This window comes from Halichoerus grypus, chromosome 12, assembly GCF_964656455.1.
Source record: "Halichoerus grypus chromosome 12, mHalGry1.hap1.1, whole genome shotgun sequence".
Classification (NCBI taxonomy): Eukaryota; Metazoa; Chordata; class Mammalia; order Carnivora; family Phocidae; genus Halichoerus; species Halichoerus grypus.
Window position 1 is genome coordinate 31,734,793 of NC_135723.1, and position 21,957 is coordinate 31,756,749.

The 21,957-nt window shown below is 36.3% G+C and overlaps 1 protein-coding gene across 2 annotated transcripts in view; it reads left to right on the plus strand.

Moving 5' to 3' along the window:
* Positions 1 to 21,957, plus strand: part of DMTF1 (cyclin D binding myb like transcription factor 1) — a 43,526-nt gene that overhangs the window by 840 nt on the left and 20,729 nt on the right. The window contains exons 2-6 of one of the 2 annotated variants that reach the window (XM_036081499.2): positions 10,195 to 10,317; positions 11,490 to 11,606; positions 13,353 to 13,475; positions 17,925 to 18,019; positions 21,604 to 21,718. In XM_036081499.2, the coding sequence (XP_035937392.1) occupies positions 11,498 to 11,606; positions 13,353 to 13,475; positions 17,925 to 18,019; positions 21,604 to 21,718 (442 nt within the window). In that variant the 5' untranslated portion in view covers positions 10,195 to 10,317; positions 11,490 to 11,497. The remainder of the gene's footprint in view (positions 1 to 10,194; positions 10,318 to 11,489; positions 11,607 to 13,352; positions 13,476 to 17,924; positions 18,020 to 21,603; positions 21,719 to 21,957) is intronic. The other variant, XM_036081639.2, reaches the window with a different exon arrangement.

Here is a 21,957-nt window from a genome sequence, read left to right on the forward strand (position 1 = left end):
CGTAAAAGGCGTCTGCAAAGTAGTAATTGTCATATTTTGCTGAGGTCTGAGGAAGTTTTTAAATTTTTTAATCTTGTCCTTTAAAATGGACTTTGTTTTGACCCATTCTCTGGCGTAGATTTGAGAGTGGGGTGGCCAAGTGCCGTTCTATGCAGTTGAATGATACAGCATCTGTTTTTGTAATAAAAATACTCGGTGAAGATAAGGGGAGGGTGATAATTATATGAAATGTAAGTCAGGACTCCCTCTCCCTTTCCATGTTTGAATCTGGAAATTCAAATTCGGTGTGTGGTTGCTTTTCTTGTAACTTGATTCATCGTCGTGTACCTCCTGACAGTAGGCGAGGCTGCTTGTTGGGACATCCGACAAAATTCAGTCTGTAGGGTGACTTTCGAGTATGCAACGTTTTAAGCATAGAATAATACCATTTCGAATTTTTTTATCTTTTACTAATTATATCTTTATTTTTCGTGCAAGGCGATTAACCATTTATAGCTTTTAAGCTCCAGTCTAAGTAAGAAAATACTCTTCCATTGTGTTGAAAGTTTTACAAACGGGAAATCTTTTTTTCTTTTTCAGTTAAAGGTTTTCGTATTTGTCCGTTAAGCTTCTTTCTTTGAGCCGGCTTTAAAGTTGTTTCTAATAATCTTTTTAGTATTACTGTTTTGTTTTTTAGTAATTTGAGTAATTACCACCACTTTAACATTTGAAGGTTATGTGGCGGTAAATACCAAAAACTTAGCGTTTTACTCTGGTGGCGTAGTGATAAGAGCGCATTAATTAGGTTAAGATTCAGAAATTTAGTTAAGATTTAGGAAAAAATTAAAATGGAGTTCCTTAACCTTACAAAAAAATTGTCAGGCTGTTTGAGAAAAATTTGGTGTGAGAATAGTTGTTTTTTCATTCACCAGGGACAATAAATAGCTTGAATTTGTCTGGAAAAAAATTACAGTTATGAAAAAGACATTTCATGTTTATCTCATCATTATTACTTCCATAAACTTATGTGCCACCAATAAGCTAATTTTTTGTTTTGTTTTGTTTTGTTTTACTATTTTAGTTTATAGGCTCACCCCAAAATAGGCTTTTTGGGACTGATCTAGAATCTGCATTTTCTGTGTGAATCTCTTTATTTGATTGTAGTTGAGCTAGATGGTGGAGCCAAAATGCTATTGCCCTTTTTTCATCTACAGTTAATCAGTAAGTACTGGGCATTGCATACTTGCTTAGAACTTCAAGTTCATACCTTAAGCAGTGATACGAATAAATATATACTGTATAAATATTTTCCACAGAACGTTCAGGTTTTAGAAATATTTTGAGGGGAAGCAATCACAAGAACGTTTTGGAGTTAGGATTTGATCTTTGAAAGCAGAGTATGGCTGGGAAATGGTTACTAATAGAGAATTATATCAAAAGAAGGCAGATATCCCCTTGAATCTTTTTTAAGTTCCCCCCCTTTTTTTTTTAAGGGTTTGTTTGTTTGTTTTATGATGGAGCAAGTTTATCTGATTTCACCCCAAGGCAATGGGAGAGAGAAGCCTTATTTGTAAGGCTAGATATTGCTAGTTAGTATTGAAATACAAAAAACAAAAGCTTTTCCTTTTATTCATTTATCTCTCCCAACATCTACAGACCCTAGTTTTTATTAATGTTGTAATAAAATTGTGTGTTCTGACAATAACTTAACATTATTATAAACAGTTGCTTTTATCATGCTCCATTAAGTACATTGGCTTAAAGTTAACACCCGTGAGGATGAATACACTAATGTGAAACACTAGCATCCCTAGGGATTTACAACCTGGCACATAGATGTTAAAAATTTAGGAGGGTTGGGAAGTGTTTTTTAAAGTATTGAGCTCCTAGATCATATTGAACACACGTTTATAACCGTTCCAGGTACAGCAAAACTTTAGAACAACAATGAAGTTGAAGAGTTCTTTTTTTTTTTTTTTTTGGTCTTAGAGGCTACTTATTTAAGATGGGATGTTTATCTTCTCAAAATGGAGCTTTATTTTTAAATAGTCAATCTTCTCTTACTGCCCTAATCATTAACACTTTTTTTCCATATAAAAGGTTTGTTTAGGGATTGGTGTACCTCTAAGTACTTTGCAATTTCAGTTCCAAAGCTTTTTTTATTCTCAAATGATGGGAAATGACCTGAGAAAGTTACGAACCTATTGCTTTGTTAAATGATAGATTTATTAAACATGGCATTTGTTTGCTTTCATATCATTCCCTCCCCCCACCTTTTTTCCCCTTTTGTGAAGGGAATTCTTGTAATAGAAATCACAAACAGGTTTTGGTTTTGGTTTGATTCCATAAAGATAAATAAAAGAAGGAACCTGTTTATCATGTCTGCTGCTTCAAGTTTGTGGAAAGATACCCCATTCCAGGACAGAATTCCCGAAAGAAGTTGTCAGGAAAAAGCACACCAGAGATCCCTTTATGAACAGTTTTTTTTTTTTTTTTTTTTTAAGCTGACACTGTTGTCAGGCCATTCTTCCAAGCACTGGGTTGTCAACAGTAATCTTTATTTACCATTACATACTGTGTAGCAGAAGAAATGCTCATTATGTTTATTTACTGCCTATGTGTATGTTTGTATCTGTCAAGAAAGTGTGCTTTAAAAATAAACTTCAGTGTACATCGGAGGACTATGGTGATAATTTGATATATTTCCATTTAAAGAGCTTCTAATGGTGCCTTGCATAAAGTGCTCAGTTTTGAATGGATAAAATTTTTAAATGTAGCCAAATATACATTATAAGTTCTTAAATCATGCACTGGGTGAAAAATAGTCTTTCTTTTTAATCAGTAATACGGTTTTATTGTCAAACCAGGTATGAAATGCTGCACCTTGAAATGAACCATACTGCCAACTAATTCTCTTTGATAATAACATTGTTTTTCAGTAGTTGGTTAATTGGGGGTGCTTGGGTGGCTCAGTCAGTTAAGGGTCTGCCTTCTGCTCAGGTCATGATCCCAGGTCCTGTGGATTGGGCCCTGCATAGGGCTCCCTGCTCAATGGGGAGTCTGCTTCTCCCTCTCCCTCTGCCTCTCCCCCAGCTTGTGCGCTCTCTCTCTGACTCAGTCTCTCTTTCAAATAAATAAAATTTAAGAAAAAAATAGTTGGTAGTTGAAATCAACATCTTAAGCAACTAAAGCCTTTTATAATAAACTCCACAAACAATTTTTTTGACTCAATGTGTAGTCATTATTTTGCCACCTTAAAACTAAGCTATTAGGATCATTAGTTACCTTAGTCTTGTATGCTTTATGTTCATTTATAGCTTTGCTTCTCAAACTTTTCCACAAAGTGTATAGAAGAGCAAATCCCCAGGGGCCTGGAATCACTGTACAAAGCATTCAACCTCAGTGTGAAGCGTCCCTATTCCTATCTTGAATAAAACCAGTATTCGCAGCTTTCTATTCTGCCAACGATCTGTGTACCCATGTTCAGGATATAGGCACTTGTTTCTTATTCTCTTCCACTAAGATGTTCTAATTAGCAAAGAGTTGTATTCTTTTAAAATATCATAAAACATATCTTTAAATTTTTTATTACATATTACTGAGGAGATCCACTTATAAGCATTTCCTAAGGCATTAGTTAATATGCAGTGATAGGTATGGTGGTGGTCATTATGGGGTCTTCATAATAGCACAACCTCAAACAAAAATGTTGATTTACAGGATAATGGTTAGATAAATTTAGATACTATATACCCATTAAAAATGCTTTGGAAGAATAAGTAGAAATATTGGAAAATAGTCTTAATAAGGTAAGTACAGAAAAAAAAAGTTCTAAAAGATGGAGCAGTATGTTTGGAAGATCATCACAAAATGTTACAGAGGAATATATGAATAACTTTTCTTACATTGGTTTAAGAAAAGACATCTAAAAATTAAATGTGGCCTTACTGACTTACTAGTTGAATTACCCCAGAAACCTTGGCATCTCAGTGTTTTTCATTCACCTCATTCAATAAAATTCTAGTGTTACACGTTCTGTAGCTTGCTTGATTTCCCCGTATAAAAGTATCTTATAATACTGAATGTTTAGTCTTATCACATCTTTTCAGTGTAGAATTCTGAGTCCAAACTTGGAGGGTCAGCAACTTTTAGCTCCTGTGCTTTTCATGATCTCCGCTAAAATATATCCTCCCACACTTGGAACTGTTCAGAAACTGGTACAAATTTATCTACAAAACTAGTTCCCAAACTAGGAAGAAATGCCACTTCTGGTTGTAGTTTTTGGAAGATACTTGACATTTTACTTGGAAAATTAGGACCATTAAAGGCCTACCTTAGAGATACTGCAAGTTCATTCCCAGACACTGCAATAAAGCAAAGATTGCAATAAAACAAGTCAAATGAATTTTTTTGGTTCTCAGGGCATATACAAGTTATGTTTATACTTTACTGTAGTTCATTTAAAAGCATGCAAGAACATGTCAGAACCAATGTGCGTAACTTAAGAAATAACTGTTAAAAGATGTTATCTGAGCTTTCAGCTAGTCTTAAGCGCTGATCGCAGATCACCACAACCAATATACAGTTGTTGGGTGCTTAGGGGAGGTGGCCCCCTGGGCAGTTGAAAATCCCTGTATAACTTTTGATTCCCCAAAAACTAATAGCTTACTATTGACCAGAAGCCTTACCAATAACAGTCAAGTAACACATATTTTGTATGTTACACATTTCATATACTGTATTCTTACAATAGAGTAAACTAGAGAAAAAAAATATAAGAAAATCCTAAGAGAAAATACATTTACAGTACTGTATTGTAAAAAATCCACATATAAGTGGACACAGGCAGTTCAAACCTGTGTTGTTCAAGGGTCAACTGTAATAATGAAAAAGTTGAAAATAGTTTGAGAATTACCAAAATGTTACACAAACACAAAGTGAGCAAATGCTATTGGTAGTACCAATAGACTTGCTTAACGCAGGGTTGCCATAAACCTTCACTATATTAAAAAACTTAGTGTCTGTGAAGTGTAATAAAATGAGTTATGCCTGTATGTCGATTTAGTTGATGGAACTACCAGTCTAAGATAATCCATTGAATAAGAACTTCACATCAATACCGGAATGAAGTAGGATGAAGGATTCATTTCTTTAATTAAATTCTGTATTAAGTACCAGATCCAGAGTTGTTCTTTTGTCCTACGTTAAATAGGGTTTTCATTTTTTGGGAATTCTAAATGAAGACAAATATATTTCTCATTTAAATGTGGATGTATTTCATTATAAATCTTTTAGATCACATTTCACATGTTCTTTTCTTGATTTTATTAGTATATTGTTGCTGTTCAAGATAGCCACCAAATGATGGGTGGAAACGTGCTAAAAAGCCATTTCACCAGTTAAAATGGCTGTTAAAATTTTTTTCCTCTTATTTCTAGTTAGTATAAAAGTACATACGGTATAACCCTTTACAGAGAATAAAGGGAAGACCTCAGTAGGCTGATGACAGTACAAAAGACTAAAAAGTTGATGTATCTTTCTGATACCTTTCCCCGATAAACCAAATAAGGAACAGGTCCAGAAGCTAAGCATAGTTTCATGTTTAATGAATTAGAATGGAAGGCAATAAAATACTCAGCTTTGTACCTTACTATCACAAGTTTATTCACCAACATTTCTTAGGCACTCTCATAGTCCTATCAGAATACAAATGTGCTTTTCTAAATAACAGCTCTCTAGACATTACTGTAGCTAGTACTCTCACTTGCCCTGAAAACCAAACCTCATAAATGACCTGTTGTTTGTTTTGTCTCCCTACTTTCAATTCTCTACGTATTCCAATGGGGCTGCTGTCCCCAATGTACCTCAGATACTTTTAAGGCCACCAGTGTTCTCCATATTGACAGATCAAATAGTAACCTCTCCATCGTCTTTTTTCTCTGTTAACACGGTTGACTACTTAATGCTCCTTGAAAAACACTTTGTGTCTCTTGATTAACACCTTAGTTTTCCTTCTGCATCACTAGCTGGTCCTTTTCAGTCCTTTGCTTGTTTATATATAGCTTGATTTCCACCTGTTAAAGTCTGCTCTAGAACTGGAATCTAGGCTGTCTTATCTAACCTCTCTGGGTGATACTATGTTTAAAAATTATTTGCCAGGGCTCCTGGGTGGTGCAGTGGGTTAAGCTTCTGACTTCTTGGTTTCAGCTGAGGGTTATGAGATTGAGACCCATTCGGGCTCTGTGCTCAGGTCAGAGTCTGCTTGAGACTTTCTCTCCGTTTCCCTCTTCTTTTACCCTCCCCCCCCAAAATAAATAAATAAATAAATCTTTAAAAAATGTGTTTGCATGCCACTTGTTTGTCTTGATATGTCTAGTCCTTGTTGAATTCCAGCTTCTGTCAATGTGATCTCTTCGTTTGAATGCCTTACAACGTTAATCATTCATTCTAATAGTAATAAAAATACATAATATATATCTGAGTGCCCCCAGACTCAATCAGCTGTTCAAGCCAAAAGCCCAGGAATCAGCTTGAGATAGCTCCCCTTCCCTTAATCTCCATCTCTTCATTCAGCACATCCTGTCCACACTGCTCCAGAATATATCCTTTGTTCAGTCTCCCTCCTTTGACTGCTGTCAACAGTCCAAACAAGAATCCTCTCTTGGACAACAGCTTGTCTTCATAACTTACTTACCCATTCTCCATACTGCAGTCTAAGTGATCTTTTAAAAATGTAAATTATATTCCCCAACTGAAAACTATCCAAGGAATTGTAAGGCCTTGTGAGATCTACCCCTGTCTTTATCTCCAACCTTCCATTCAGCTACTCTCCTTTATGGAAAGCCTCTGCCATACTTGCTGCTGGGTTGTTTTTTTGGTTTTTGGTTTTTGGTTTTTTTCCCGCAACAGGCCAAAGCAGGTCCCACTTTAGGGACTTTGCTATTAATCAGTTCGCTAGCTTGCAGTCACATGCTTGTAGTGGTGTCTCCTCATCTTGCTGAAGCACTGGAAAGTAGCCGTTAAGGTACTGTTCCGTGTTGGTAGTATGATACTATTTCTGTAAATCTTTTTTTTTTTTTTTTTTTTTTATTTATTTGCGAGAGAGAGAATGAAAGACAGAGAGCATGAGAGGGAGGAGGGTCAGAGGGAGAAGCAGACTCCCTGCTGAGCAGGAAGCCCGATGTGGGACTCGATCCCGGGACTCCAGGATCATGACCTGAGCTGAAGGCAGTCGCTTAACCAACTGAGCCACCCAGGCGCCCGATACTATTTCTGTAAAAAGAGTATATGTAGCAAGAAGGGCTGTATTGACTTACATATGCATTAAATAGCTGGAAGGAAGTCTGAGAAATTGGTAACAGTTTACCTATAGAGGGATGGGGACCGGGTGACTAGGGAACTGGAGCAGGAAGCAGACTTCACTGTATAACCAACCACCTTTATCTTTTGAATTTTGAACTATGTAAATGTGTTACCTATTAAAAATAAATTTAAAATAAAACCAGATTAGTTTCTTAAATATTAATAAATACATTGACCTCCTAGCTCTAACTACAGTGGGGGAGACCTCAGGAAAGTGAGTCATATCTAAAGAGACAGTTTAAAAAGGGGGGGGGCACCACATCCCCAGTGCCTAGAGAGTGCCTAATATATAGTAGATAAGTGGTAAATATTTGTTGATTGAACAAATATGCTTGTTAATTTGCCAAGCACCTTAGAACTATTTACTAATCTCAAACATGAGTTGCCGAATTTTTAAAAAATGAACCTAGATTTCTGATTTAAAGCTACTACACTGCATAGGATTACCTGTAACCAATACAGGTTTTCAAGGATTAAATATTTTATTTCAGCTAGCTATTTCAGACTCCTTTTTTCTGGTATTATTATCTCACCATATCTCCATATTGTCTTAAATCTATATTATTTTTTCTTAGTTTTAGATTAATTTGGGTCCTGATGAAATTGATTAAAACACTAAACCAGTGACTACTTTGCACCTATCAATTGAGCTCTTGTGCTGTTTTTTTGCTTTGTGCTTTCTTAAAAAAGAAAGGTTGCCAAGAATAGAGTTTCTACCTCAGTGGTTTGGATATAAATTCAAACAATCTTTCTGGAAAACTGACTGCAGTATTAATGCAGGCAGGCCAGGCCTGAGGACTCAGAGGACTACAGGACCAGCCAAGGGGGTTCTAGGCTTCCCACAGGATGGAAATAAAACTCAAGGCAGCAAGAAGTGAGAGCAGAGTTGAATGAATATATAGAAGAGAGCAGATACTGACAGATGGTCTGGGAGACTCAAGGGAAAACAGGCATGAGTCTCATCTTTGTTTGCTGGTCTGGAGTTATTATTAAGGACGGTGGTCTGGTGTACATGTCCTTGCAGGCATCCAGGAACTGGTCAAACAAGGACTAGTGCTCAGGTGTCCTCCTCAAGTCACTTAATGGCCCTGGAGCCTGGGGTCTTGGCATCAGGGTGTTTGGAGTCTGTGGTCTTGGAAAACATTCATGAGGACCTCATCTGGCCACTCCCTAGATGTTATCAGTTGTGCTGGAAGACTTCAAAGAAATCATTAACTCCTTGACCTTTACAAGGAGGACATACATTAAGGCATGTATAAAGTGGGGGTGCAGGTCCTAGCAAAATTAGAAGCAGGAAAAGGAAAAAAGAAAAAAGAATAGCTTTTTTTTTTTTTTCATGAGGTCCCTTACAGTCTCCCTGTCTCAGTGTGACTTAAGAGTTCTAAATTTTGGGACGCCTGGGTGGCTCAGTTAAGTGTCTGCCTTCGGCTCAGGTCATGATCCCAGGGTCCTGGGATGGAGCCCCGCATCGGGCTCCCTGCTCAACGGGGAGTCTGCTTCTCCCTCTGCCTCTCACCCCACTCTTGTGCTCTCGCTTGTGCCCTCTCTCTCTCTAATAAAATCTTTTTTAAAAAAGTTCTAAATTTTGTCATATTCTTTTATGTAATAATTTCCATTAATTAATACTGTTTAAGGAAATAGAGTGTATAAATGTTTCAGTATGTTTTAAGGAAATGAAAAATTAGGAACAATACAAATGTCCAGTGATAGGGCAGTTATTAAATAATGTCCTGTTTTTTATGTGGTGTAAGTTTTACGTGATACCGAAAACTTCAGTTAGATAACCTAGCTTGGTTTCATCATACTTTTTAATATGAATAAACTCTAAAAAGCAGGATATAAATTGCTTATACACTGTGGTGTATACACATTTAAAAACACACACACACACCAAGAGTGAACTCTGCTTTTGGTAAGTTTATGGATGAGTTTTTTTAACATTGAATTTCTCCATCTTCTGCAGTATTACTAACCAGCCTTTTGAGAAAATTTAATGGATTAGAAATAAGAACAACATGAAATCTAATAGCTGACTGGAGGTTTCTCTAGCAGGATCTGTACCTTTTCACTGCAGACTTATTTATGTATAGCAATTCTCAAAATATAACCATCCTGGAGAGAGGCGTTCTCATTAGAACACTACTAAAATGGAAATTTCAGCTGATAGCTTTTGCTGAAATACCCCTTAAATCTCAAATTGTGTTGAACTTTTTGATTCTTTGGATGACCCTTTGGGATTATAATGAGTTTATTGAAAGAAACCTTTAAAAAACACTTGTGATTTTATAAGTTTCACATTGGATTCAGGAGCTTGCTTGTAATTTATCTTTCCTGGCTCAATTGTTTAGGGTTTCTTTTTTTTCCCACAGATCCGGAGGCAGGATTGTTCACAGATATGATATAGTTTTTAATGCTTTAAGTTGAAATACGGTATTATGTATAAGGAGGTGTTAGTAAATTACATAAAGAAAAAAATACAGTTACTGGTAGTATTTGTGGTACTCTACACCCTGGGTTAGGTTGCATGTACTCTCTGCAGTTCAAAGAGCCAGTAGCACAGTTGAACCTCTTTTTTTTTCTGAGAATATTTGCTTTTGAGGGACAACTTGGGTTGAGAATCTGCCTGTAAACTAACTTAATAGGTACAAGATCTCATTTCTGCCTTTCATTGGGGAATACTTTCAAAGGCTGATTTGATTTCTAAAAGGTCTATTTAGAAAAGAATTCTGGTTTTTGTCTTTCTTTTTCTAGTTGAGACATCACAGAGGCTTGAGGCTAGAGTGTCATGAACGTACCAGTAGAACATGATTGTTCTTATTGAAGCCTTATTGTGTAATGCTGTTACTTTTTCAGAGTGTTGCAGAGGTAGGAATATGGGAGAGAAGCAGTCTGGATAACATGAAAGTGATGCTGGTGTCTAAGGGAAGGCGACTCGATTCTTTGGGAAGGGCTATACCTGATCCATCTATTTTCTAGGTAAGCCTGCATTTGTTCCAAGGACTTCACCTGTGTTTTGCAAATTTTGGTGATAACTAGATCATGATTTCTATTTATCTTTAATTTGGGGAATTTCATCTTTATTATTGTAAAATGACTGTTGTCCATTAAAACAGTGATTTGTATAGTAAAACCTGAGTGAATCATTGGATCTTCACCATGTGAATGTCAATAGATTTTAAGTTTTTCTGCCAAGGGAAAATGCACTTGAATAAATGGTAAATACGTGAACAGACTAATATGCTGTGTATAGGAGCCAAATAAATATTGAGTGATTAGTATACATTAAGGCTTATGGACTCTATTAGTTAGTTGGTAAAAAGTATGTGGATAAGACCAAAATTGAGTACTGAGGGAAAAACTTAGTTGAACATTATAAGGTACACCCCAAAGACTTCAACCGGGCTCTTGATTTTAATTCAATACATTTCCTCCTGTCAACCATGAGGTATTGTATTGTCAGACTCTGATCATTCGGTTTGTCTGAACAAGAGGAAAATAATGTATGTGTAAAATAGCAGGTAAAGGCACTTTAAACAAAATCAATTCTCTATTCCAAAAGAAGGCCTACCTCCATATCCATTTAAAAAAGCAGTTTGGTCAGTGATGGATGTATGCGCTTATTTAATATCATGGAAAAAACGTCATGAGGGTAATTCCATTGTGTTCTTAGTTTTCAGATAATAATAGAGCTTAAATACTTGTAAAAGTGTTTTGGAGAAATAATTATTAGATTTATCTTAGATTTCTAAGTTACAAGGTTTAATGAATCTTCTGTATCAGAAGTTAAACACCTATTTGAATATATCACAGAATTGCCAATAGTGGTGAAAGTTTTGCTAATAAGACGTAATATTTTATGGATAAGACAACTTGGAACAGTCATTTTCATTGGATGTGGTAAAACCAAGTCTATTTAAAAAATAAATGCCATAGGTTTTTAATTAGAGAAGTCAGATTCTTGCAGATTATTACATCTCATTCTAAATAATGGGTATAACCTTTTGAAAGACAATTTTTGAAATCTAAACTGTCACTGCAGTTGAGCTGGTATAAATTGTGGGGTTTTTTGTGGGGAGGAGGGGGAAGTTGGAGGCTTCTTTATGTTCATATTTGGAAATAATGTTTTAAATCTGAAATCTGTTCTACAGATTTGAGTATGAGCACAGTTGAAGAGGATTCTGACACAGTAACAGTAGAAACTGTGAACTCTGTGACTTTGACTCAGGACACAGACGGGAACCTCATTCTTCATTGCCCTCAGAATGGTAGGAGAACTTGCTGACATAGAATTGTGGATCTTTTTGAATTTTTGGATTTCATGTCACCTTTGATCCCTTTTACCCAGATAGACAGTTGAGGCTAGGACAGTAGAAAAGGGGGTTATCTCTTTGGATCATGAATTAACCTTAATTTATATATATATTTTTTAATATACCTTTGTATTTTTAAAATTTACCATAAATTTGAACTTTGAATCTCGTAGCTACAATCTATTGCACCTACAAAGATGATGATTAATTAACTGTAATATACTTCCTTTTTGATATCATTTGGTGCCTGCAATATATGTAGTACATTAGAAAATATAGTAGTCCTGCCAGTTTTTTTGCTAGTCTGTTAGAGGATTTTACATGAATCTTTGAATAGGATTTAATGTGATTATCTGTAATCAATTAAGATTCCATAGCTTTGAGGCTTGTGATTTTGTTGTCACTTCTCTACCTATTCCTTATTTGTATTTGCTTTTTATTTTGCTTTAAGTTTATCTTTGCTCAACCTAGGTTTTATCTTCTTTTCTCTCATTCAGTACTTAATTTCTGGTTATTTTATTCAAACTTGGGATTTTAACTACCACCTACCTATTAAAATGATTCAAACTTCTTTTTTCTGAATTCTTTGTGTTTCTCATAGACACCTTAAATTTCACATGTTCCAAACTGAATTCTTTTACAAAATTCCCAGACCCAGTTCTCTTTCTCAGTCAGTTTCATTACTTAGTAACCCAGATCATAAATGTGGGTAGGAATAAACCCTTCTCTCATCTCCTGCGTTCATTCCATCATGAACACTTGTTGATGGTATTTTGTTTCTTGAGTCCATTGCTTCCTTTGTCTTAAGTCCCGCTTTCTTAGTTCAGAGTCTCATTTCTCACTTGGGAGGCCCTAGTAGCCTTTTAACGCGTCTCCCAACCTGAATTCATCTTTCAAACTGCTGATGACCTTGCTCATGATACTCAGTAGTGTAGGAAGGTTGGTTTGTTTGTTCTGTTAAGTGTCCTGTGGTTTGTACAGTACAGAGATGGATATCTTCTCCACTTTCCTTCCAGCCTCACTTCCTGCCACATTGCATATATCTGTGTCCCAGCGAGTCACAGCTGGCTTTTTTTCCTTCCATACCTTAAGCTTTTCATACCTCACTGTCACTGCAAATAATTATCCCTAGTGCCAGTAATGATCATTACCCCTGGCGTCTGTTCATTCAAGTTCTTTCCAATTTAAGATACCTTCTCCAGGAAACCTTCCTTCACCCAGAGTCTAAATTAGATGCCTCTCCCCTCATTCCACCTGCATAGCTCTTAAAACACTATTTTGAAATGGGTGCTTTAGTCATCTCCACTACCCTGTGAGGTCCTGGACAGAGAAGAGTATCTGTCATTGTTCTGTTCCCAGCACTCAGAACACAGTGGGCATTCAGTAAATATTTGTGAGTGATTTAAATAACCAGCCCTTGTCTTAATATGTGAAATATTTGGAAAGACAGGTAATTAGTAGCACAGAAGTGTGATGTTTAAAAAGTGGTGCCTCTCTTCTCATAGTTGTTGTCAGAAGCAGAGGAGCTGAGGTTCTGCACGGGGGACAGAGAAGGCGGTGCCGTTTGGGGTCCTCCTTGCACAATTGGGTTAACTAAGCAAATTGATAAGAAGATTGTCTTACAGTTACTTGTTGGAAGATTGTGGGTTTTCCTCATTGGTTTGAAGATTTTGAGATTTTTGTTTTATTTTGTTTCATTAGAAGCTGATGAAATAGACTCAGAAGATAGTACTGAACCTCCACATAAAAGGCTTTGTCTGTCTTCTGAGGATGATCAGAGTATCGATGGTTCTACTCCTTGCATATCAGTTGTTGCACTGCCACGTAAGTCACTATGTGTTCAGAACAGAGGTCCCTTCTGAAATCACAGTGTAGCTTGGGAGACATGGAATTAGCATTCCAAGGTTGACTTAGACCCATTATTTTTCTCTTCTTTGAGTCAAAAGAACTCTCAACTAATACTTAATGAGTGGGCGTGGCTCTGAATGCTTCTACATATATTGCCTGTTTTGATCTTCTCAGCCTTTTTTTTTTAATTGTTGTCGTCCTCCCCGCCCCAAACTTTTTTAGATGTTTTCTCCTGATCGTGCGCTCCCCCATGAAATGGTAATACCACAGACACACTGTTTTTTTTTTTTTAACATACTGTATGTGTGTATTGTCTTATTAATGAGAATGCTTTCTTTCACCCACACCTCCCCCAGAAGCATGTGTACCCTCATTGAGAAGGCATGCTGTAGAGTAGGTATTATGAGCCCTGTTTTATAATGAGGAAACTAAGGCACAGAGAGGTATGAGAACGTGTCTAACGTCATACCCAGCGTTCTGGTTCTTGAGAACTTTAATTTTGCTCTCAGCATCAAGCAAAATCACATCTTCATCCAGTTGGAAAAAATGAAGATTAGGTTTTCATCATGGCAAACCTTGTCTTCACAAGTAGATGTGCACGTTTTGTGTAGAGTTTATTGCTTATTCAATTGAATAGAAAAGAAACCATAAAATATCCGTTTACTGTGAGACTTTATTCAAAGACATTGTTAATGTTAATATTACTAATATTGCTTCCAGTGGCATATATAAACATAACCTATTTCTGGTTAAATGAGATTTTCCTTCTAGTGGTGGTTCATATGATTTTTAAACTCCTAATTTGACCATAATAGCTGTGATCCACTCTTAAAACTCGATTCACCTGTATCTACAGATACAATCCTATATGGGCATTTACTAAGCTAGAATTTTTTAAAACTCAGATATAATTAACCTGTAACATTATATTAGTCTCAGGTGCACAACATAATAATTTGGTATACGTATATGTTGTGAAATGAACATAACAATTCTAGTTAATATCTAGTCACCACACATAGTTACAGCTTTTTCTCTTGTGATGAGAACTTCCAAGATCTACTCTCTTAACAATTTCCAAATATACCATAGACTATTATTATCTATAGTCACCACATCCCCAGGACATAAAATGAAACAAAAATATTTATTTTACTAAGCCAGGGATTAGTAAGGGATTATTTTCACATAAATTATGACTGGTTAATTCATTTGGTTAAAGTTGACTATATTGGTCACAATCACAGGTTCAAACTACACTTGATATTTTGTTCTATTTTATGGTGTTAGACTGAATCCTTCACACACTCACTCACTTAACTGGGTAGGGTAATTTGGATGTGCTGACCTAAAAGCACCTGAGCTGCTTGATGTGGGGTCATAGCAGCATCACATTTGGAGGACATTCTGGAGCCTAACATTTATAGTAAGACTAAATTTATGAAACATGGGCTTGAAGTATGGTTCTCTAAATTGGTAAAAAAAAAAAAAAAGGATGTTGATAAAATCAACTTAGGAAAACTTCTCCATTAAAAAAAAGTCACGTAAAAACATGAAGTCCTGTGTCCGTCACCATCATCGGGGACTGACTGAATGGGCAGGTCATTGTTTGTTGGACTTCAGGGAAGTAAATATTATTAGCTCTTAAAGATTTAACTTCAAATTTTAATATTCAAGTTTTCATTACATTCTTTATAAAACTGAAAAATTTATCTATCTGATCCTTAAAAATCCTCTTAAGTCTCATGTTAATCATTCTAGATCACTTACCACTTCTTACTGCGATTACCTACCACCACATTTACTCCATTCCCTATTCACAGAACTCTTGGTGATTATTCATTTAGATGACTGTTGCAATATCTTAGCCTCTTCTACCTTTTGTTCTCCATACTATGTTGTTTATTACTCCCACTGCCTCCTTTGCTCTCACCTATTAACTGGAGTCCGTTTGTGATCTACTTCCAGCACTACGTCCTATGTTTCCAGGTTACTTTCTCTAATACTCTTGAATGTTTGCAGTCCTTTGCCCACTAGGACCCACTGATCTTACCACTTTTGCATTATTCTTTTCCACTTGTATCTTTTGTTTCCTCCCTACCCACTTTGTTTTGTGGTTAATCATTATAATCCCTCTTGCATTTACCCTCACATCCTTTTTTCCTTCTTTCACTTCATTGTCCTTCAGTGAAACCACAACCACCTAACAGTGGTTAAATCTGTCTGGCTGTTTATGTCTGTACTGGCACAGCTAATTGAAAAACAGCACAAGCAAGCTAAGTGATCTTACTTTAAATTCATGATGAGTAACTTGAAGTGGGCTCATACTGTTGCCTGCCAGTCACGCCACACCTACCAAATGGATGTTTTTTTCTCCCGCTCAGAGATGACTGTTTCATACATGCCTGAAACCTCTAGTATTTTCTCCACCTTTGTTACTCTCAGCGGATAACCTTGCTTCTACTTACTGAGAAAACTGAAGTAGTCCGAACAAGTTTCTGCAAGTTTCCACTACTACAAATACACACCCACATGTAGCCATGTCCATACATTCTGTCTTTTCTTCTAGCTACGGCCAGCCCTTCGCTTTACTACCTACTCAGGAACACTGTCACAGCATTTCTTTCCCTTCTTCTCTGAATCATCAGTTTTTTGTTCTTTACTGGATCATTCCCATCAGCATTGCAAACATACTGTAATGTCTTCTTTAAAATAAAACGTCGCTGGGATGCCTGGGTGGCTCAGTCGGTTATGCGTCTGCCTTCAGCCCAGGTCATGATCCCAGGGTCCTGGGATCGAGTCCCAAGTTCGCCTCCCTGCTCAGCTTGTGCGCTCTCTCTCTCTCTCTCTTTCTTGGTCACAAATAAATAAATAAAATCTTTAAATAAAATAAAATAAAAAGTCCCATTAGCCCACTTTGGGCTCCCATCTAACTTCTTTCCTTTAGAGCAGAATACTTCAAAAAAAAAAAAAACCTCTATTTCTTCCTACATTCTTCCTAAACGCACTCCAGTCAGGGTTTCATCTCTTATCACTTCACCAAAACTGTTCTTCCCAGATCTCCAGAGACTATCTTGTTGCTAAGTCTAGTGGTGATTTTTGTTTGTTTGTTTGTTTCGTTCTTCTTCTTTACTTAATCTAGCCACAATTTTTGACAATATTTATCACTCTGTCTTCTCTAGAACATTTTGTCATTTGGTCTCCAGGGAACACATTCCTCTAATTTTTTTTTTTCTACCTTACTGTCTGCGCCTTCGGAGTCTCTTATGCTAACCTGTTCACATCTCCCCGGGCTCTTAATTGGAGTAGTCCAGGACTCAGTTCTTAGGCTGCTTCTGTTTCGTTTTCTCTCACTCCCTAGAATTCATGGTTTTAAATCCTATCTCAGGTGATGATGCTCAGATTTATTCCAGTCCAGACTTGCTCTTGATTCTAGATGTTTAACCTCAAACGAGTGTGTTAAAACCAAGCTCCTGAAATTTCTTAAATTCTAACATTTGCTTCTTCTGCAGTCTTCCTCATTTCATTAATGGCAGGTACATTCTTCCAATAGTGCAGATTTTTAAAACTTCAGTAACATCCTGGACTTTTCAGTTTCTTTCATATTTGGTTTATCCACAAATCCTGTTGGTTCCCAAATCAAGGTATATCCACAATTTGAACTACTCGTCACCTCCACTTGCCTTCGGCCCTGGTCCAAGTCACTGACTTCTCTTACCTGGATTATTGAATGAGCTTCTTAACCGGTTTCACTACAGCCCTTCCTGCCCTTCAGACTATTGTCTCCTGAGGAGCCAGTGATCCCATTAAAATAAAATAAAAGTCAGATTATGTCACTCTGCGTCTTCCAGTGGTTTTCTATGTGAGCATTAAAGCCAAAGTCTTTACATTGGCCTTCAAGTCCCCACACAGTATCTTAATGTTCTTGTTCAGTCTTCTCTGGTCACTCTGCCCTCCTTGCCATTCCTTTGGACAGTCCATGTGTGCCCCTGTTTCAGAGTCTCTGCCCTTGGCTTCTGCATGAAGTGTTCTTCCTCAGGATGCCTGTGTGACTAGCTCCCTTTGTCACTTGGGTCCAAATCTTGGTTACTTTTCCTGGCCCTCCCCTCCCCCAATACATTCCCTTTTCTGCTTTATTTTTTCTCACTATTTATCAACATCTGACATACTATGTTCATTTTGTGTCTTCCTCACTAGAATATAAGCACCACGAAGGCAGGACTTTGTTTCATTTGCTTACTGCTGTCTTCCCATCACCCAACGCAATACCTAGTATGTATTAGGTACACAATTTTTGTTAAGCATATATGGCAAGGAATGTGTTAGGAAATTAGATGGTCACGTATTTTTTTCCATGGATTTTTTTTTTTTTAATAATTAGAACTTGCATTTATTCTGCAGTTGAATTGTTCTTTTTCCTTGAAGTTTCAGAAAATGATCAGAGCTTTGAGGTGACCATGACTGCAACCACAGAAGTGGCAGATGATGAGATTACTGAGGGAACTGTGACACAGATCCAGGTATAGTGAGTCTTTTTACTGACCGCAAGAGGATTATCCTTAACACATACCTTAGGTGATAAAATGATGAGAACATAATTTGTCTGACAAAGGACAGAATTGAGGTAAGATTTATTATTTTCATTCAGGGTTCCAGTCCCCACTTATATGAATCTCAGAATAGTAGGCAAAGATAGAGTTTGAAAATTCATTCCCTGTAGAGTGGTTCACATCTGTTGAAACAGATGGTGCACGTGCATTCTTCAGCTGCGTGGAATGGTCTCACCTGAGCTATTAAATAACTTTAAATTTTATCTTACCAGTTATATAAGATATTGATCTAAAGCTTTTGAAGTGTTACCCAGCAGTATCTCTAATGACTGATTGAGAAGGGCTACATATGTGCTCTGTTCTAATACGAATGGAAGCTGTTCGTTTCACATAGATATTAGTTATAACAGTTGTAGTCCCTTTTGGTGCCTCTAGGACTAAGATACCTTTTACCCTGAGTTAAGTGATTGGGTAACAAGCAGGGCTTACTGCTTTCCTTCCCTGTGAACTTCTTTGTCTCGTACGAGTTATTTCTGCCAAATGTAATCAGAATTCTTTGCTCTTTTAGATAGCCTGGAGCTTAAATTTTACTTTTAAGTTTATGTCTGGCTGATTGTGCCTTTCTTTTTAGTATCTTGTCCTTTTGTTTCATTTCTTTATTTAATAGCATATTTTTGAAGTAGATAATAAAGACATTATGTCATTATTTTTCCAATGACCCTTCAGTTAAGTGTAAGAGTTACGAGTTGATGTATAACGTCAAGGACTAAGGAAATCTCAGGTGGGTGCACTGTGAACCTTTTTCAACAGGGAGCTTTACAGTCGTTCTAGAATGACAGGATTTCTAGAGGAGTGAGTCTTTCATGTGCTTCAAACAGTTTTGAGTCTGCCTAGAGATCCTTATCATCTACTCTTGGATTTCAGAGAGTGATCTGGACAGGAATTTTTTCCAAGTCCTCTGAAGCCATAGAGCACATTCTTCAAGACGGGGCTTGTCAAAGTCATTTCCATTTCAAAGACTGTATAGTCTCACTTCAATTTCGTTTTCAGCACAGTAAAAATAGCTGTGTATATATGTGTGTGTGTGATTTGGTTTACAACCTACTTGTTAAAAGATTGGGCAATGGCAATGTGAGTTAGACAAATTATAGGGTTGTTTTGTTTGGGTTATTTCTTAAGAGTTAATGAGTTATAATTTGATATTAGCCTCTTGGTTTGTAATTGCCATTTTAGTGAATGAAAAACGTTTAATAATTTCTAATATTTGTTTCATAAAAACACCATTAGGTTGTGAGTGAAAGCATAGTTCAAAGTTCAGAACTAGCCTGTTTTTCGCCGTGTCCTGTGTCCAAGCAGGTGTAACTATTTCACGTATTGCTGTAGTTAATGTACCATCCCATTTCAGCATTGGAACTAGCTGGAAAAATAGTTAGAAACCAAAAAAATTGCCGATATTTATAGTGCTTTGTGGTTGCAAGAGGTATTTAGTGGGTGAAATATTTAGATTTCCAAGTCTATGTATATTACAGACATAAAACCCTGCACAACCAAACCAACTCAGAAAGGCTGCATTTCAAAAACAGCAGCATACTAAATATATCTGAGTAATTTTAAAAAATGTATATATAAAGTAGTGAAAAATGGGGGTAAAATACTGTAAAACTTCATAATATCTATATACTAAGTATAGGTAGACATCCTTTGAGGTACCTAAGTCTTCTGCTATACTCAATTCATTTGCTATGGAAGGTGTTAAGTTTTACTGCTAAAATTTAATAATTGTTGGCTTCATTTGATGGCTATTTACATGTTTACCATTTACATGTTTACTCTTTGTAAGTAATAATTGTATTTCTTCATCAGGGTAATTTAAAACAGAAGGCTTTAGGTGTTTGCCCAAAAACAGCAGTTAATCAGCATGACAGGTGTATTCCTAAGGTTCAGAGAGTGGGCTGTATATTTAGACTCACTTTGGGAAATGGTGATTTTATTCTTTTAACCAGCTGATTAATACATAAGAGAAGGTCACCTCAGGAGAGTATTTTCTACATTACATTTCTTAACAATGGGTATTGTTTGTATCAGGGTCTTTTCACAGCAATCTATCACCCTTAATGAATAACCTCAGTGTCAAATCTTAGTTGGGTTGTTCAGAATACAAGAGGCCTTAGACATTGTCCTGCTATCTCCATTCTCACCTTTATAAAGGTAGCCTCTTGATCTTTAAAACAAAAAAATCTAAAATGTATGACACATAAACATAGGGTGACAAAACTTTTCATACTTATTCCAGTGACTCTAGCTTTTTGCCCATGGATTTAAGAAAAGTGCTTTCTTAAATACAACATACTCATTACTCCCAGATAAAAAAATAACATAGGTAACGGTAGAAACGTGGCTTTCCTCCTCATTGTGCTTGGGTTGTTCACTGACAGCTTCTCTCTTCCCGAGCATGATGATTTCAGTTCCTCTTGAAATTAGAAATTCAGTTTCTGCCTATTCAAGGAATAGTCCAGTGTCTGTTAGGACTTAATCTCCAGCCAGTGACATAGCTTAGTTGATCCAATCCAGAGACTGAACTGAGTTGAGTGGTCACTAGGCATGTGACTGTCCTCCTGGTCTGCCTATGATAGATGGGTTTGTCCCTGAAATGGTAGCCCTGTTGCCACATCTTCCTTACTCACACTATAGCTGTCTTTAGCCCAAGGCCAGCTCTCTTAAGCGGTTTTGTTCCTGCAGAATTTGCTAGATCAGGTATATCTGTAATTGAAAATGTACCTGGTGTGATCATTGCATAGATACACTAAAAGCCACTGAATTGTGTACTTTAAAGGGTGAGCTTTATGGTGTGTTAATTATATCTCAGTAAAGCTGTTGGTTTTTAACTGCACATTTCTCAGTAAAGACTACTTTAGCTGCAATAATAATAAAAAGTGGTAACATATAGTTCTTTGAGAAGAAGGTACATTGATGAAGTTAGGAATTCTAGAGGTTGGCTAAAACAAACTTGCCAATAAACAATAAGGAGACCATGATTTTGCTGTGTCTTTTGATTTGGTCTATTAATCCTTTAAATTTAGCAAGAGATTACATTACAGATGACTGTTTATTTTTGCAGCAAACTACCTATAAGGACCTGAACAATCATGACAGTCAAACGAAGCATTTCCATTTTATTATATGTATGAGCTCATTTTACATATATAAATAAACAGATAGCTTTAGATATCCTATATTGATTTAAGTACTTAATGGAACCTTAGCTATTATTCTGTAAAATTCAGGCCACTAGTGCAGAGTTAACTTGCTTAAATGAAAGTCATAGTTTGTTAATGCAGGCAGTTTTGTTTTCATACTGTCATAATAAAAACAGCAAAAAAATACTTGTTTTTCTATAAAATGAATGTATTTTTACTATATCTAAAGCAAATGAATTCCATTAGATTACATTAGTGTTGTAGACAAAGATGAATCAGGTTGTATTAAATCAAGCTATACTTGTTTGTTTTTTTCTTTTTTTTTTTTTTTTTTTTTTTTACCTTTACCTCTTCAAGATTCTACAGAATGAGCAACTAGATGAAATATCTTCCTTGGGTAATGAGGAAGTTTCAGCAGTTAGCCAAGCATGGTTTACAACTAAAGAAGATAAGGATTCTCTGACTAACAAAGGTAAGATATAATGTGAATTTTAGTGTCCATTGGGGGGAAAAAAAAAGTGGGAGGTAAGAAGAACTTGTAGTCATCAGGATTTTGAGGACTTCATAATTGTGATTGAGTAGTTAACAATATTTGAGTTTTTGTAATTGATTAACTTTGGCTCTGAATGAGACCATGAAACCAACGTTTGTTTTTTAATAATTAATCATAATTTCTCTGAGATGCAGTAAATCATAAACAGATGCACAGTG